At 32.3% G+C, this 16,692-nt stretch overlaps 2 protein-coding genes across 3 annotated transcripts; both read right to left on the reverse strand.

Moving 5' to 3' along the window:
* Positions 1-1,915: 1,915 nt before the first annotated feature.
* On the reverse strand, positions 1,916-7,131 carry LOC135848159 (uncharacterized). Of its 2 annotated transcripts, none has more exons than XM_065367963.1 (2): positions 6,991-7,131; positions 1,916-4,370 (listed from the first exon to the last, which is right to left on the reverse strand). In XM_065367963.1, the coding sequence occupies exons 1-2, from the start codon at positions 7,006-7,008 to the stop codon at positions 3,024-3,026; spliced, it is 1,365 nt and encodes a 454-aa protein (XP_065224035.1). In that variant the 5' UTR covers positions 7,009-7,131; the 3' UTR covers positions 1,916-3,023. The 2 variants fall into 2 exon arrangements, with proteins under 2 accessions (XP_065224035.1, XP_065224036.1); XM_065367964.1 differs by having other exon boundaries at positions 1,916-4,339; positions 6,991-7,098.
* Positions 7,132-8,980: 1,849 nt separating this feature from the next.
* Positions 8,981-16,445, reverse strand: LOC135846621 (protein PF3D7_1417600-like). The gene is made up of 2 exons (XM_065365822.1): positions 16,296-16,445; positions 8,981-14,316 (listed from the first exon to the last, which is right to left on the reverse strand). Exons 1-2 carry the CDS (start codon positions 16,311-16,313, stop codon positions 9,223-9,225), a joined length of 5,112 nt encoding a protein of 1,703 aa, XP_065221894.1. The 5' UTR covers positions 16,314-16,445; the 3' UTR covers positions 8,981-9,222.
* Positions 16,446-16,692: the final 247 nt, after the last annotated feature.

Raw genomic sequence — 16,692 nt, forward strand, 5'->3', positions numbered from 1 at the left:
TGAAAAGTGATGCAATAGATCCATCATTGTTGTGTACTTATTCCATTATTTGATTCATTCTTTGATTTAAATCAGGTAATCATTAGGTACCTACATAAAAATGAAGTACATCATTTGAAAACTAACTAACTTTAAAGTAACCATTGCATCAATTTCGATACTGAATCAGGCGACGCGGTAGTGTTGCCCCCCCGCCCTCCCACGGTTTTCGAACCGTAGGTGGCGGTACGGCAACACCGCAGAGTAATATTCTCAAACTATTTGGACAGTTTTGGACATCACGCCAATGCAATTTTCTCGAAAAATATGAACTTATTTAAAAAAGTAAGAAGACCAATGTTTTTATTTTTTAAAGAGCTTTCAGAAAATATATATAACAATTGTTATACGACAAACAATTGCAAAGTGTCAAGCATCATTTTGGCAGTGTCAAGCAGTATTTTCGCTGTTTTTTTGGTAATTTTTTTCCAGCACACTTAGACCAATATCGAGAGATTGGTCAAACCAAATTTTATGAAATTTGAAATGTAGATTCCATTCATTACCCATTAGTGAATGGTACAAAAAAATTGTCAAAATCTTGAAAATTCAACCTTTACCCCCTCTTTTGGCCCCCTATAAATGGTGAAAATGTTTTGAAAATATCAAAAGGGCCTAGGTCTATGTTCAAAGCATATATATTTAAAATTTCAGATTTTTTTGATTTATAGTTTTTGCTGTAGCCTTGTCTAAAGATTCAATTTTTTGTCAATTGAATCATGAAATCAGTGTTGACTTATATTGAACCAAAAAACATTCAACTGCTAGCTGACCATAATTATTGCTAGGCATTTTGTGTGGAAAAAATACATCAATTTGTAAAAATTTAGGTGATCTATTTTCTTCCCAAGTGCAGTTCCAACTGAATACCAAAATTTGATCGGATAATATTTCGATCCATTTTCTCAACTGTTCAGGTACCTAACCAGTATTGGATTGCTTATTCGATAATATAAATAAAAAATTATTCAAATCTTGAAATAATTTGGAATGACAAGGATTTGTTACGTGCTTTTCTTTCAGAATTTTTCAAAACTCATTACCTAGGAAATGGCTGAACTGATTTCGATGAAACTTGAAATCTCACTCTGAATACGAAAAAAATTTATGATATCCCCAAAAAATCTTTTAAAAGAATTCTTACCCCCGCCCACCCACTTGAGGGATATTCATGATCTTAAAAATTAACAGAAAACATTTCAGTAAATACCTTTCTTCAAAAAAAAAAAAAAATTGAAAAAAGATAAAAATTTCAATATAAAATTTACTGATATAAAGAGAGTGTGACCCCGCCATTTAAGGCATTACAAAATTATTTAATTATGAATATTTATTTTAATAATGTAATTCAGTAAAATAATGACTGCATAAATGATGAATTTAATGTCAAAGAAAATAAAACAATTTTTATAATTTGATTGATAAATATATATGATTCAAAATTTGTTATGTGTAGAAAAATCTACATTAATATTTTCTAATAAAAAAAATAAAATTAAAAAAAGGGCGGACAAAAGCCTTAACAGTTTATTATGTATAACTTAATTCATGAGACAAAATAATAAAATTCAATCTAATATACAGGTATAAAAAATGAGGAATCGGCTTTTGTCCAACCTTTTTTTAATTTAATTTTTTTTATTAGAAAATATTAATGTAGATTTTTCTACACATAACAAATTTGAATCATATATATTTATCAATCAAATTATAAAAATTGTTTTATTTTCTTTGACATTAAATTCATCATTTATGCAGTCATTATTTTACTGAATTACTTACATTATTAAAATAAATATTCATAATTAAATAATTTTGTAATGCCTTAAATGGCGGGGTCACACTCTCTTTATATCAGTAAATTTTATATTGAAATTTTTATCTTTTTTCAATTTTTTTTTTTTTTTTTTTTTTTTGAAGAAAGGTATTTACTGAAATGTTTTCTGTTAATTTTTAAGATCATGAATATCCCTCAAGTGGGTGGGTGGGGGTAAGAATTCTTTTAAAAGATTTTTTGGGGTACACTGTCTTGAAAATCATTTGTTTCAGTGTATATTGCTAAGTAGGTAGGTATAAAGAATGTTGATGAGTTGATAAATAATTGAAGCATACGTTTCCAAAACGCACTAAGTCCATTTTAAAAGATTCTGAAGTTGCAAGGCCATCTGGCATAAAGTTGCGGCTCAAAATGGCTGATTTTTTGATATGTTGTGCCCAAAGGTTTTGGCTACAACATATCAAAAAATCAGCCAATTTAAGCAATTTCTACGTTTCCAAATTGTACTAAGTAGCATGAATTTCTTATCAATATTTTTTTGGACTTAGTGCGTTTTGGAAACTTATGCTTCAATTAATATTTGTATATTTGCATGGATTTCATTTTTAAAATTTTTAATTGAAACTAAAATCACTCTTAATTCAATTTTTACCGATGAAGCGAACATTGCATGCTGGAGAAATTTTTACTTGCAGGTAGGTACCTAGATTACCTCAGTATAATAACAATAACAACAACTTTTAATACATAAATAGGTTAATAATAAATAAATAAATAAATAAATGAATAAATGAATTACAGGTCAACATCAATAAATATTTGAAATGGTAGCTATACAGTTATACACAAACAGTCCAGCAGATGTGGAATCGTCAATTTGTTCTCAGGTTTGATGTCAGAATTTCTAAATTTGTCGAATGAATCTTTCATTTAGCAAAAAATTTATCATAAAAAAGTGAGGGTTTAGAGCAGTTGAATCGAAAAAATGGACAAAAATGTTCGAACTCAAAGCCATCAGATTACTAACTCTCAATACATTACTCTAGCTACTTATAAAACTTTTTTGATTTTGATTAAAATTTGCAGATTTTCACGATCAAAATAATTATATCAATGCTTCAATTTCAAGTGCCAAAATGCATTTGTCAATTTTTAAGGAATTTTTGAAAATCAGGGTGCAAAAATTCAAAAAAAAAACAGGACAGGACTAATACTCAGAGGTTTTTTTCAAAATATTTTCATAAACTTCATTCAAGCCAGAAATGTCAAGAGAACTGGATTTATTTTGGAACCGAGGTTTAATCAATGGGACACATTCATTTGAGAACAGAAGCATTTTTAATGATTTTTCAACTTGAGTGTAAGCAGTTTTTAAAAATTCATTGTTTTCATTTTCAGACTCATTTTTCAGTATTTTGGACAATACTTGGATAATGCTCACAGAATCATGTAATAATTCATTAATTGAATATGAAAGGTTCGATAAAAGATTAGTGTCTTTCAAAGTCGAGTTCAAAATTTCTTGAATTTTTAATACGGATGATTTTTCAAATTGGTTTGGTTCTTGTACAACTATTGCCCTTTTCAATAAGGTTATTTTAGTTTCAATCAAATTTCTTTGCAAATCTTTTAAAATATTTGAAATAGATTTCCATAAATTACCATATGGTGGTGTCAAATCTTCTGTCTTCTCTAGTAAACGTATCACCAAGAAATCAATTCCTTCTACCATTTTCTTTTTAAACTCAACAGTAAAATTCAGTAGGTCTCTTAGCGCATTGCCGGATAGCAACTCGGTATTATCGAGTTTTTTGTTGTCCAAGTATTTATTCACTATTTTGAGCATTTGTAAAGAGGCATGATTTCTTAATGTAGAGCTATCAGCAATTATGTTATCAACAATTTTATGCATATCAGGTAATGAATCATCAATTGTTGATTTAGTCTGTGCTGAGATACGATTTAACCCTTTTGTCACAAAAGTAGAATCACCAAGCTCTTGTTTTTCGAAGACTAATTCCATCAAAGGTTGTTCGATTTCGTTGAAGATTTCCGAAATGGTATCAATCAGTTTATAATTCAAAATGTTTTCTCCGGATGTTAATTTTGCTTGATTGATGATTTTGATTATTGAAGATTTCTTATCAAGAATATCCGCAATGCAACCCTTTACCAGAGCAGTGATATTTTTATCAATGTCTGTCTGTAGATTATTCAATGATGACTTGATTCGGTCCAATGTTGATGGGAGTAATTTATTGAGTACTTCTCTAAAAACTTCATCCACTGAGTCTACGAACAGGTACATTACTTTTTTATCAATATCTCTTATGATATTTGAAAAAGAGTCAACCAGAAAAGTTTGCAGTTTAGATGAATCTTTCCCATCATCAGTAGTTGTGTTGTTTTGAAGTTGAAGATCACTTGGAATCTCTCTGGTGAATCGAGCTGGTGTGTTTTGATTGGAAACTGTGTCATTTTTGTGTATTGGAATGGAATGAATGTTACTGAGGCAAGTTATGGCTAAAACAATGCAATATGGTGTTTTTGATACCTAAAAATGGAGCAAATTTCGAAATGAGAGAATATCTACAACCAGTGAAGAACTTGAAAAAATTAAATCTAAGATTTATCAAATCCCAAATGACAAACTCCAAAGATGAATAGTTTACAAAGAGGGGAGGGGATTACAAGAAATAAGTCTCTTATTTATAGACGAAATTAATCGACCTTATGCGTGTGGGGGGGAAACTAAATTTTTCAAAGAGCCACTAAAAAAAATATCGAGAGGTTTTCTTGTGAGGATTAAATTTTTTGAAGTTTTCAATAAGAAAAAAAAAAAAAAAAAAAATAGGTATATAGTCCGGCATATGACAGCAGGAGTATTTGCACCCCGCCCCCCGCCGATCCTCCGGGACAACTTTTTTCTTAAAGGGGACATCCTAAGGAACATTTTAAAGCAAACTTGCCAAAAAAAAAGTTGGCCTTACTTACAAAATGGCGACCATTTTCATTGACAGGTCAGCCGAAATCGCAGATTTTGCGTTTTAACATAGGACTTGCACGAACTTTTTCAAACTTTACAAAGGTAGATCGAAAGATCATGCAAAAATTCATCACCTGTCAAAATTTCAAGCGCTAAAGTGCGTTTTTCGATTTTTGGTGAATTTTTGAAAATCGAATTTAGGCCAAAAATGAGGGAAAAAAATCAAAATTTTACCAAATTGACCAAGAAAGCTGAAATTTGGGATATACCCTATTTTCGACATGCCGAATCGATTGGAAACGGTTTCAACCCGCTTTGAGCAGTTCTGGAGCCTCCAGCAGATTTTTGAAACTCGAAATTCCCACAAAATTCCATCAAATTGGAGTTGTAAAGCTAAAATTTATTCTAAGAACTAATTTCAATACGCTACGAAGTACTGCAGGTGGATTTCAAGTCGTTTTGGATCATCCAGCGACTTTCTGAAAATTCCTGAAGCCTCCAGCAGATTTTTGAAACTTTAAATTTTCACAAAATTTCATCAAATCGAGATGGAAATCTGAAATTTACTCTTCACTCCAATTTTAACACCCTCTGAAGACGACTTCAGGTGGGCACAAGTAATTTTAGGCCTCCAGCGACTTTTTTTTGAAAAAAACTGGAGCCTCAAGCAGATTTTTGAAACTTTAAATTTTCACAAAATTTCATCAAATGGAGATGGAAATCTGAAATTTACTCCACACTCCAATTTTAACACCCTCTGAAGAAGACTTCAGGTGTGTTCAAGTCATTTTAGGGCCTCCAGCAACTTTTTTGAAAATTACTGGAGCCTCCAGTAGATTTTTGAAACTAGAAATTTCTCCAACATTAATTTATCAAATGGAGTTGGAAAGCTGAAATTTACTTCGCAGACTGCATGGTGGTTTCAAATGGTTTTGAAGCTTCCAGCTACTTTTAGGAAATTTCAAGTTTCCAACAAAACGTCATACAACCTTTCAAAAAGTTGCTGGAGGCTCCATAACGACTTGAAATTCACCAGCAGTCAACTTAGTAACGTATTGAAATCAGTTTGCAGAATAAATTTCGACTCTCCATCATAGTTTGATGATATTTTGGGGAAATTTCAAGCTTCAGAAATCTACTGGAGGCTCCAGTAATTTTCAAAAAAAGTCGCTGGAGGGCCTAAAATTACTTGTGCCCACCTGAAATCGTCTTCAGAGGGTGCTAAAATTGGAGTGAAGAGTAAACTTCAGATTTCCATCTCGATTTGATGAAATTTTGTGAAAATTTAAAGTTTCAAAATTCTGCTGGAGGCTTCAGGAATTTTCAGAAAGTCGCTGGAGGATCCAAAACGACTTGAAATCCACCTGCAGTCGATTTCGTAGCGTATTGAAATTAGTTTTTAGAATAAATTTTAGCTTTACAACTCCAATTTGATGGAATTTTGTGGGAATTTCGAGTTTCAAAAATCTGCTGGAGGCTCCAGAACTGCTCAAAGCGGTTTGAAACCGTTTCCAATCGATTCGGCATGTCGAAAATAGGGTATATCCCAAATTTCAGCTTTCTTGGTCAATTTGGTAAAATTTTGATTTTTTGCCTCATTTTTGGCCTAAATTCGATTTTCAAAAATTCACCAAAAATCGAAAAACGCACTTTAGCACTTGAAATTTTGACAGGTGATAAATTTTTGCATGATCTTTCGATTTACCTTTGTAAAGTTTGAAAAAGTTCGTGCAAGTCCTATGTTAAAACGCAAAATCTGCGATTTCGGCTGACCTGTCAATCAAAATGGCCGCCATTTTGTAAGTAAGGCCAACTTTTTTTTTGGCAAGTTTGCTTTAAAATGTTCCTTAGGATGTCCCCTTTAAGAAAAAAGTTGTCCCGGAGGATCGGCGGGTGGGGTGCAATTACTCCTATTGTCATATGCCGGACTATAAGTAATTTTAAAAAAGGGAAAAGTCACGTTTGAGGAATGATTTATCATAAATTTATCATAATATGAAATATTTTCAATAGGAAATCAAAGCTGTAGTCTGTAAAAAGTGCATGGAACTAAAATGGATATTTAAAAACAAGTTTTTAAAAACTATCGGGACAATTTATCACACCCATTATTTTTTAATTTGTGTATAATATAAAAAAAGACTGATTATTCAATTTAAATGCTGACAAAAAAAAAACATTTACTCACCCTGTATAACTTATCCATAGTGACCACAAGTTACTCGAGCATATATTTTCTCGTCAAATAAACTTTCAACACTGAACATGGCTTCTCATAAACGCTCTGTATCCTTGTAGAGAGCATATCCGGCAGATAAGTAGATATACCTACTCGTACGTATAAATGGCAGTTGATAATTTTGAAAAATCCACGTTTCGTAGAAGCAATCAGAGTTCATTACCTTTTTATGGAGATCATTTTGTGATCGAATACAGAAGCTTAGGCACGAGTTCGCGTATACTCCGGCAAAAAAAAATATACTCAACATTAACATTTCGTAGGTACCTAGACCTACCTATCATTATGATGACATGTGCAAAAACATGTGTGTTAAACGTCATCAATGGAATATAAATGAATCATTGCATAGATGACTAGAAGTCGTGTCACAGAACTTATAAAATCGGCAGAGATTTTTATAATGAAAAGAATCGTAACATATGTAAGTAAGACTAAAATTTCCCTAACTTTTTTTCGTCAGATTTTCTCAAGTTCATTCGAGCGTAGATACATACAGGAAAGAGAAGATCGCTTCACTTATGTCAACGAAATCTTTATTTAAATTAGGTAATAAATAAATTGGATTTTCATTGTAAAATTTTGGAAAGGTTGTGTCTACTAGAATTTCTTGGATTCTTAAAGGAGTCCGATCGAAAAAAGTTGTAAAATGGCTTGACAAGGTGATTGCGAGGATATCAACTGCTAATCAAATAGGTACATATATTTGAAATCGTCTTACCTCTATCATTATTCCACTTCGGCGATTTGATATTTTTATGAATTCAAAAACATTGCTATGCAGATACTTATTATTATTTTGAATGCAAATAATGTATGTATCTATTTTTTTATTCAAATAAATTGAATTTTTCGTATTTCTGACTTTTAAACAAATAAATTTTAGATTCATGTAGTTAGGTAGGTAATTGAACAAAATCACAAAAATCATCAATGTTATTTTCGAATGAAAATAGTTTTTTTTATCTCTTCTCACAACACATTTTGACTTTTGTTTTGGAAGTTGTATAAAATTGTGCCCGAGTTGGAAAAATTTCATCATCGAGTAAGTACGTATTTTTGGGCGAAAAATTGAGAAAATTTTCATCTTGAGTTATTAATCTGTGAAGGAAGTAAAAAAATTTGTTTCATTCCATTTCTCTTTTTGTATTTTATCACCCACCCCCCCCCCCACACATTAATAGGCTGCTCTGACTTGAGCTTCTTGTGAAAAAGTTGAGGAAGAATTTCGAAAAAAAAAAAAAAAAAAAAACAAGCCTGATATACTGAAGAGTGCATAGTCCATAACTGCTCGAAGCCTGGTACCGTTTCCAAATCAATTTGAGGGTTAAAAATGGAGCATTATATTGAATATCACATTGTTCGGTCAATTTGAAAAAAAATTTAATTTTTTCCCCGTTTTTGGCTAGAATTTCATTTTAAAAAATCGATTAAAATTTAAGAATTGCACTTCTGTTTCTGAAGATGATGCTTGCAAAAATATTGAGTCAAATCAATGGAGTTGCTCTACTCATAATTTTCGACTCCTAATAATTTTTTAAAAATCTATTTTCAACATGACTGAAAAATGAAAATCATGCATAGGTATGAGTTCATTTAGAGTGAAAAATAAGCAAGGAAATATAAAATTTCAGTTTTTAATCGCAGGGAGAGAACAACCTTTAAATTTGTTTGTTAAATAAAATTGAGAAATCATTAAATCTTGAACCATTCTTGGTAAATATGCAGGTATTGTTCAGTTGTTTTGTTTTGTTTTTGGGGGGAAATGTCTTTCAAAAGTACGTTGAGCTTCGGGGAATTGATGTGAAATTCTTAATTTCTGAAACTTGGGCGATTGCTGTAATGTAGTCAGACGTGATAAATCGCCATTTTAATATCAGTGATCATGTTTCGAGTAGATATTTGTAGCTAAGTATGTACCTATAAGAATGTCGATGAATTATTAAATAAATATTTGTATATTTGCACAGATTTCATTTTTAAAATTAATTTTTAATACTAAGTACGAAGAGAACATCGCATGCTCATGCTAGAGAAATCTTTAAATTAGATAGGTACCTAAGTATAATAACAATAACAACAAAATTTGGTACGTAGGATACCTAATAATAAATTAAATAAATACAAAATACATTTAATTTATATTCTACCATCACAGCTTTCAAAAAAATTGCTACCTACTTACATTAAACCAATCATCACTAAAGTTAACACAAATAAATATTTTAAAGGGTACACAAACAGTCCAGCAGATGTGGAATTATCAATTGTGACGGTAATATTGTCAAGTTCACTGAGAGAATTTCTAAATTTATCGGAGGAATCTTCAATTTCAGTGTATTTCTCTTCAGAGTGATCACCAACTCCACCATTTTCACATAAGGACAAACTTTCAAATGCATTCTCCAAAATATTCTTGTACGTTTTATCCAACCTAGATATATTCAAAGAGCTGGATGTATTATAGAATTCGTCTACAAACAATGGAGGAACTTCTTTTTGCAATCCAAGTATTACATCAAACAATGAACTTTCAATTTGAGTGTAGACGTTCATCACAGCTCCAACATCGGACATATTATTCAATTCTTCGAACAACCCTCGAACAATTATCATAGAATCCTGTAACGATTCTCCGATTGGAACTGAAAGGTTTGATATTGAAAGGTTGCGTTCTCCTGATGTTGAGTTTAAGATATTTTCAATTTTCAATAACGATGATTTTTCAAATTCATTTGATTGTTCTATAATTGTTGTATTTTTCAATTGATTTATTTTGTTTTTGAGCAATTTGCTTTCTGAATTTTTTACAACGTTGAAGATATTTTTCAATAAAGCATCATATAATTGTTTCTCACCATTTGCTTTGAGAATTAAATCAACCAAAGAGTTATCCAAATCTTTAACAAAATTATTTTTGTACTGAATGGTTAGTTTAATCAAGTTGTCAATTAGCTCAGAAAACGATTCACTGTTGGTGGAGAATTTCTGGGAGTCCCATTGATGTTTTTCAAAATAATTATATACTTGCGTTAGCATTTCAAACGATGCAGAGGTGATTGTTACAGCATCAGCAAATTCCTCATTGGCTGTTGCATTAATACTGTGGAATAAATTCAAATTTGTAGAAACTATTAAGGAAGAGATGTAGTTTAATTCTTCAGAGAATGAAGTGGAATTGTGGGAATTCTGTAGCATGGGACTCAGTTCTATCGAAGGTTGCTCAATTTCTTTGAAGATTTCCAAAATAGTATCATTCAATTTGTGTTTTGCGATAGTTTGCGAACTGTTGTTGGTGATATTTTGTCCAAATGGTAATTCAGCATGGTTGATTGTTTCAAATATTAATGATTTCTTCTCAAGGATAGTCTCAAAAGCATTGTTTACCAAAATTGTAGTTTTTTGGTCTACAAATATTTGTAGGCTATTCAATGATGCTGAGATTTTGTCAATAACTGATGGGAATATTTGATACAGTACTTGATTGCCTGCTTTATTGAGTGCATCTATAAACAAACCGATTATATTCTGACTAATATCTGTGATGATTATTGAAAAAGAATCAATTATAGGCCGTTTTAGTTCTTCTAGGCATTTAAAATTATTTGTTTTATTGCTGTCTCTGTGGTCTTTGTTTTCAACACTTGTTGTTGATCCATTTGTTTTGTGCATTTCATTTGTTTTATTGCTGTCACCAAGGTCTTTGTTTTCAACAATTATTGAAGATCCATTTGTTTTTGAGTTTGCCTTCCTGACTGGTATGACCATGATGTTTGAAGTTTTAGTGAAATTGTCTACTGATGAATTTTTTGGACTTGGAGTTGTAAATGGAGATGTCTGGTTGGGTAGTGAGATGTGAGACTCACTCGGAACAGTGTTCTGAAGAATGGTGATGTTATTTTCTGATTCTGAACTTATTATTGATGCGTTTTCATCCAAAGAATTGACATTCTCTTGGATAACTGGTTTGGAGTCATTGTGAGACTCGCTTGAAGCAGTGTTCTGAAGAAGGGTCACGTTATCTGTTAATGAGTCACCTATCTTCTCATTAAGGTACTCTAAATAATCCAGAAATGTTTCTTGTTCATCTCGTGAGTCATAATCTACTTTGGTTACTGGTTCTGAAATTTCAGTTGTTGATTGGCTAGATTTTGTATTCAAAAAAGGGATTGGGGGATTTGTTTTAGGATCTGTATCAATGGTCACTGTGATGTTCAATGCATCATTTGAATTCCCTGTTGATTGGTCTTTTGAATTTGGGGTAGTTGGAAGTGCAGAAGTGTTGTTTTCGTTTGTATTGGAGATTGGGATATTAGCAGAATGAATAGTTTGTGTAACAAGAGTCTCAAGAGGTGAAACTTCAGTTGGAGGGACATCAGTGAGTGGATCATTAATTAATGGTCTATCTGTTGATGGGTTGTCTGTTGGTGAATCATATTCTAGGCTTGGTGTAGTTGAAAGCAGATACGTGTTGTTTTCTAATAGATTGATTGTGCTGGTTGCATTTAACCCATTGGGAGGTTCATTTGGAATGGTATACTGATGAGAGATGGTATCATTAGTCAATGTTGGCCTAGGAATTTCATTTGGTGAGCTTCCATATGTTTGGGTTACTAGTTCTGAATTTCCAATTGTGGATTGGCCAAGTTTTGTATTCAGAAAAGGAAGTGGAGGATTTGTTTTGTGATCTGAATCAATGGCAGCTGAGATGTTTGATGGGTTGTTTGAATTCTCTGCTGATGGATCTATTGAATTTGGAGTTGTTGGAAGTGCAGAGCTATTGTTTTCATTTGGATTGGCAATTGAAATATTGGTAGGATGAATAGTTTGTGTCTTGAGTGTCTCAGGTTGTGAAACTTCTGTTGAAGGGTCTTCAGTTGATGGATTATGTGTTGATGGATTGTCTATTGGTGGACCAGCATCTAATCGATCCTCTATTGGCAAATCATATTTTGGACTCAATGTAGTTGGAAGTGGAGTGGTGTTGTTGTCCATTGCATTGACAGTTGAAATATTGGCAGCAACAAGAGTATCAGGTGATGGAATTTCTGTTGGAGTGTCTTCAGTTGATGGACTATCTGTGGATGGATCTGCAGTTGATGAATCGTGTTCTGGACTTGGTGTAGATGAAGGTGGATAAGTGTTGGTTTCCAATGGATTGATTGTGCTGGTTGCAATTAAACCACTGGGTGGTTCATTGGAATGGGTATTCTGAATAGAGGTGCTATCATTACTTGGAGTTGACTTTGGACTTGATACAATTTCATTGGCTGGATTGTTATTTACTGGAAGTAAGTTGCCATTATCTTGAGTTGAAATTAGATCCTCTGCTAGTGAATCATATTTTGGACTCGATGTAGTTGAAAGTGAAGTGGTGTTGCTGTCCATCAAATTGGCAGTTGAAATATTGGCAGCTACAAGAGTATCAGGCGACGGAACTTCTGTTGGAGTGTCTTCAGTTGATGGATCTGAGGTTGATGAATCATATTCTGAACTTGGCGTAGATGAAGGTGGATAAGTGTTGGTTTCCAATGGATTGATTGTGCTAGCTGCATTTAAACCATTGGGTGACACATTTGTATAGGTATGCTGAATGGAGGTGCTATCATTACTTGGAGTTGACCTCGGAATTGATACAAATTCATTGGCTGGATTGTTATCTACTTGAGAAAAGTTGGCAATGCCTTGTGATGAAGGTGCTATCTGAAGAATAGTAATTACATCTAAGCTTGTGACTTCTGAGTGATGATCTGTTGGAGGGGTGGACAAATACTCAGAGGCATTTTTCAGAACATTTTCATATACTTCATTCAAGCCAGCCACGTCAAGAGAACTGGATTTATTTTGGAACCGTAGTTTAATCAATGGGACACTTTCATTTGGGAATAGAAGCATTTTTAATGATTGTTCAACTTGAGTGTAAGCAGTTTTCACAAATTCATTATTTTCATTTTCAGACTCATTTTCCAGTCTTTTGAACAATACTTGGACAATGTTTACAGAATCATGTAATGATTCATTAATTGAATATGAAAGGTCTGATAAAAGATTAGTCTCATTCCCATTCAAAGTTGAGATCAAGATTTCTCGAATTTTTAATACTGATGATTTTTCAAAATGGTTTGGTTCTTCTACATCTATTACCCGTTTCAATACGTTTATTTTAGTTTCAATCGTACTTCTTTGCAAATCCTTTAAAGTATTTGAAATGGATTGCCATAATTTACCATATGGTGGTGTCCAATCTTTTGGCTTTGCCAGTAAATAATATACTGCCAAAAAATCAATCCCCTCTACCATTTTGTGTTGAAACTCAACAGTAAAATTTAGTAGGTCGCTAATTAGCTCATTGCTGGAAAGCAACTCTGTATTATTGAGTTTTTTGTTGTCCAAGTATTTATCCACTATTTTGAGCATTTCTAATGTGGCATTATTTCTTAATTGAGACCTATCAGCAATTACATTATCGACAGTTTTATGCATATCAGGAAATGAATCATAAATTGTAGATTTGGTCTGTGCTGAGATATGATTGAACCCTTCAGTCACAAAAGTAGAATTACCAAGCTCTTGTTTTTCAGTGACTAATTCGTTCAAAGGTTGTTCAATTTTATCGAAGATTTCCGAAATGGTATCATTCAGTTTATAATTGACAATGTTTTCTCCGGATGATAATTTTGCTTGATTGATGATTTTGAATATTGACGATTTCTTATCAAGAATATCCGCAATGGCATCGTTTACCAGAGCGGTGATATTTTTATCAACGTCTTTCTGTACATTATTCAATGACAACTTGATTTGGTCCAATGTTGATGGGAGTGATTTATAGAGTTCTTCTCTAGAAACTTCATCAACTGAGTCTATATACAGGTACATTACTTTTTTTTCAATATCTGTAATGATTTTTGAAAAAGAGTCAACGAGAAAAGTTCGCAGAGCAGATGAGTTTTGTACGTCTGTCGTTGTATTTCTTTCTGGGTCCTGAGTGTGTTGTAGATATTCTGTCGGATTAGTGGAGTTTTCTTGCGCATTGTCGATCTCTGTTGAGACAATGATAGATGAATTATCTAAAGAATTCTCACCAGGGAAGGAATTTTTCCGGTCATCGGTAGTTGTATCGTTTTGAAATTGAAGATCATTTGGAATCTCTCTGGTAAATCTAACTAGTTCGTTTTGATTGGAAACTGGGCCATTTCTAAGTATCTGAATAGAATGAATGTTACCGAGTAGGCAGGTCACAGCGAAAAGAACGCAATACGATGTTGGTGATACCTGAAAGTGAAACAGATTGCAAAATGAGAGAATATCTACAACAAGGTCAAGTATACTTGAAAAAATTTAATGCAAGATTCGCCGAATCTCGAATGACAAACTCGGAAGCTAAATCGTATACACAAAGAGGGGAGGAGATAGGTATAGCTATTCGTCTCTTTTTTGCCGATGAAATTCATCTACGAATTTGAGAATTTGAGCCAATGAGCCCTCGTTGAATAATTTTAAAAAGTAACGATTGGAAAGAACCCTAAAGTACCCACGTACATATCTGTTTCTTTTTTCTTTAAGAAGAGGAGTTGAAAAATGGCACAGAAGAAACTTGGTAGGTACAGCAATTTGAACCCAAACAATTCACTGAGAGAAATTTTTTTTCAAAAAATCAACATCAAGTAAGTGGAAGTTTGTTGAGAAAAAAATCTTACTCGTATCTTGCTTTTACCTTTATTTAATGCTTGCTTTCACGTTTTTTTGAAGAAACAAAATCATTCAATTCTTTGGAACGGAGAAGAGCTGAAGGAGTTTTGTGATCATATTTGAGGGTTAATTTTTTTACCATCTAGAAGGTACATTCCGTCTCGTCAACAGCAATTTTTATTTTTTTTATTTTTTGAAAAATTGAAAGAAAATTAGGTACCTAGGTCTAGGTACCTAGAAACGCAAATTACAAACTGGCAATTTCAACATTATGCATATGGAGTTGAGCAAAAATTAGGGTACCTAACTTTATTACGAGTCATGTACATATTTATGAAGTGGGAGAATTAATCTAGAAATTCCAACAAAAAAATCAGCAAACTGTCCTTTCCCAATCAGATTTTCAAATTGAAAGATCTCACGAAATTTTTAAAAATTTTCCCACTTTAATATGAGATTTTTTCACCATAAAGTACTTTTCCCAGGGAAACCTCTCAATCATTCAGATACCAATTTTGATCATTTTCCAACAGAAAAAAAATTGAGAGCACAGTAAAGCTCGAAAAAAATCTGAAAGTCTCATGACGTCATGAGGTTTTGAATTTTTCAAAATACGCAGCTCTAGAATCTCATAAGTTGATGAAAAAACTGAAAATTTTTAGTTATCAAGTCAAAATAACACATTTTCTGGTCACGTATAAATTAAAATCACGTTGGAGGCTCCATTTCAAAAAAAAATGAAAAAAATGAAAAATTTTCAAAATATCGAAATTTTTGATTTGGCGGTTAAAAGTGTACAAAGTTGTTTTCTTGATCATATTTTAACCCCTAAGGTGTTTTGAGGGCTGATTTTAACGTTATTACGAAAAAGCGTATTTTTGAAATATTTTTATGAAAAAAATTCTAGAATAGGTATCAAAATTATTGTGTGGTTGCACAGCTACAATCTTCTTTTTTGGTCATATTCTATCTACCAACATTCGACATCGGTGTAAAAAAATTAGGACCAACGTATTTTTTTTTTTTCGTTCATCGTGTTTTAAAGGCCACGTTTAACATAAACAAGAGATGAATGTTTTCATTTCGACAAGTTTTTGAGAAATAATTCTCCTAAAAGGTACTATTTTTCTCATTTGTCTCAAAATTGGATTCTTTGAACACAGTTTCAATACAAATGTGGCCAGAAATGATTTTTTTTTCTATGAATCACTTACTTATAGGTTCTTTAAAACACTATAGGTATTATTTAAAATTCAATTTTTCAAAATTTTCAACAAACAAAAAAAATAGGTACCTATCTAATAATAAACAAAAAAAGGGGGAAGCCAGGTTTGAGACATAATTTACTGTAGAATGAAATTTTTTCAATTAGGAAATCAAATCTCTGGTCTGCAAAAAGTGCAACTAAAATAGGTATTTATTTTTTTTTTTAAAGAACTATCACGACAAATTATAATAACACCCATTATTTTTCAATTACGAATAAAATATAAAAAAGAAAGGCTAATTATTCGATAAAAATACCATAACCAAAAAAAACAAAAACAAAACCATTTACTCACCCTATGAAACGTATCCATAGTGGTCACAAGTCACTCGAGCATATGTTTTCTCGTCAAATTAACTTTCAACACTGAGAATAACTTCTTATAAACTCTCTGTATCCATATAGAGAGTTTATCCGGTAGATATATAAATGGCAATTGATAATTTTGAAAAACCCACGTTTCGTAGAAGTGATTCGGAATCATTACCTGCTTATGGAGATCACTTTACGATGGAATACAGAAGTTTAAGCACGATTCGGCGATTACCCTGGCAAAAAATATAACATTTCGTACTTATCATCGTGGCACGCGCGAAAATGTGTGTTACACGTTATCAATGGAATCAAAATCAATCATTGCGCAGATAACTAGAACTAGAAGTCGTGTCGATGTATGGAATTGGCAGAGATTT

Source organism: Planococcus citri, chromosome 5, assembly GCF_950023065.1.
Source record: "Planococcus citri chromosome 5, ihPlaCitr1.1, whole genome shotgun sequence".
Taxonomy (NCBI): Eukaryota; Metazoa; Arthropoda; class Insecta; order Hemiptera; family Pseudococcidae; genus Planococcus; species Planococcus citri.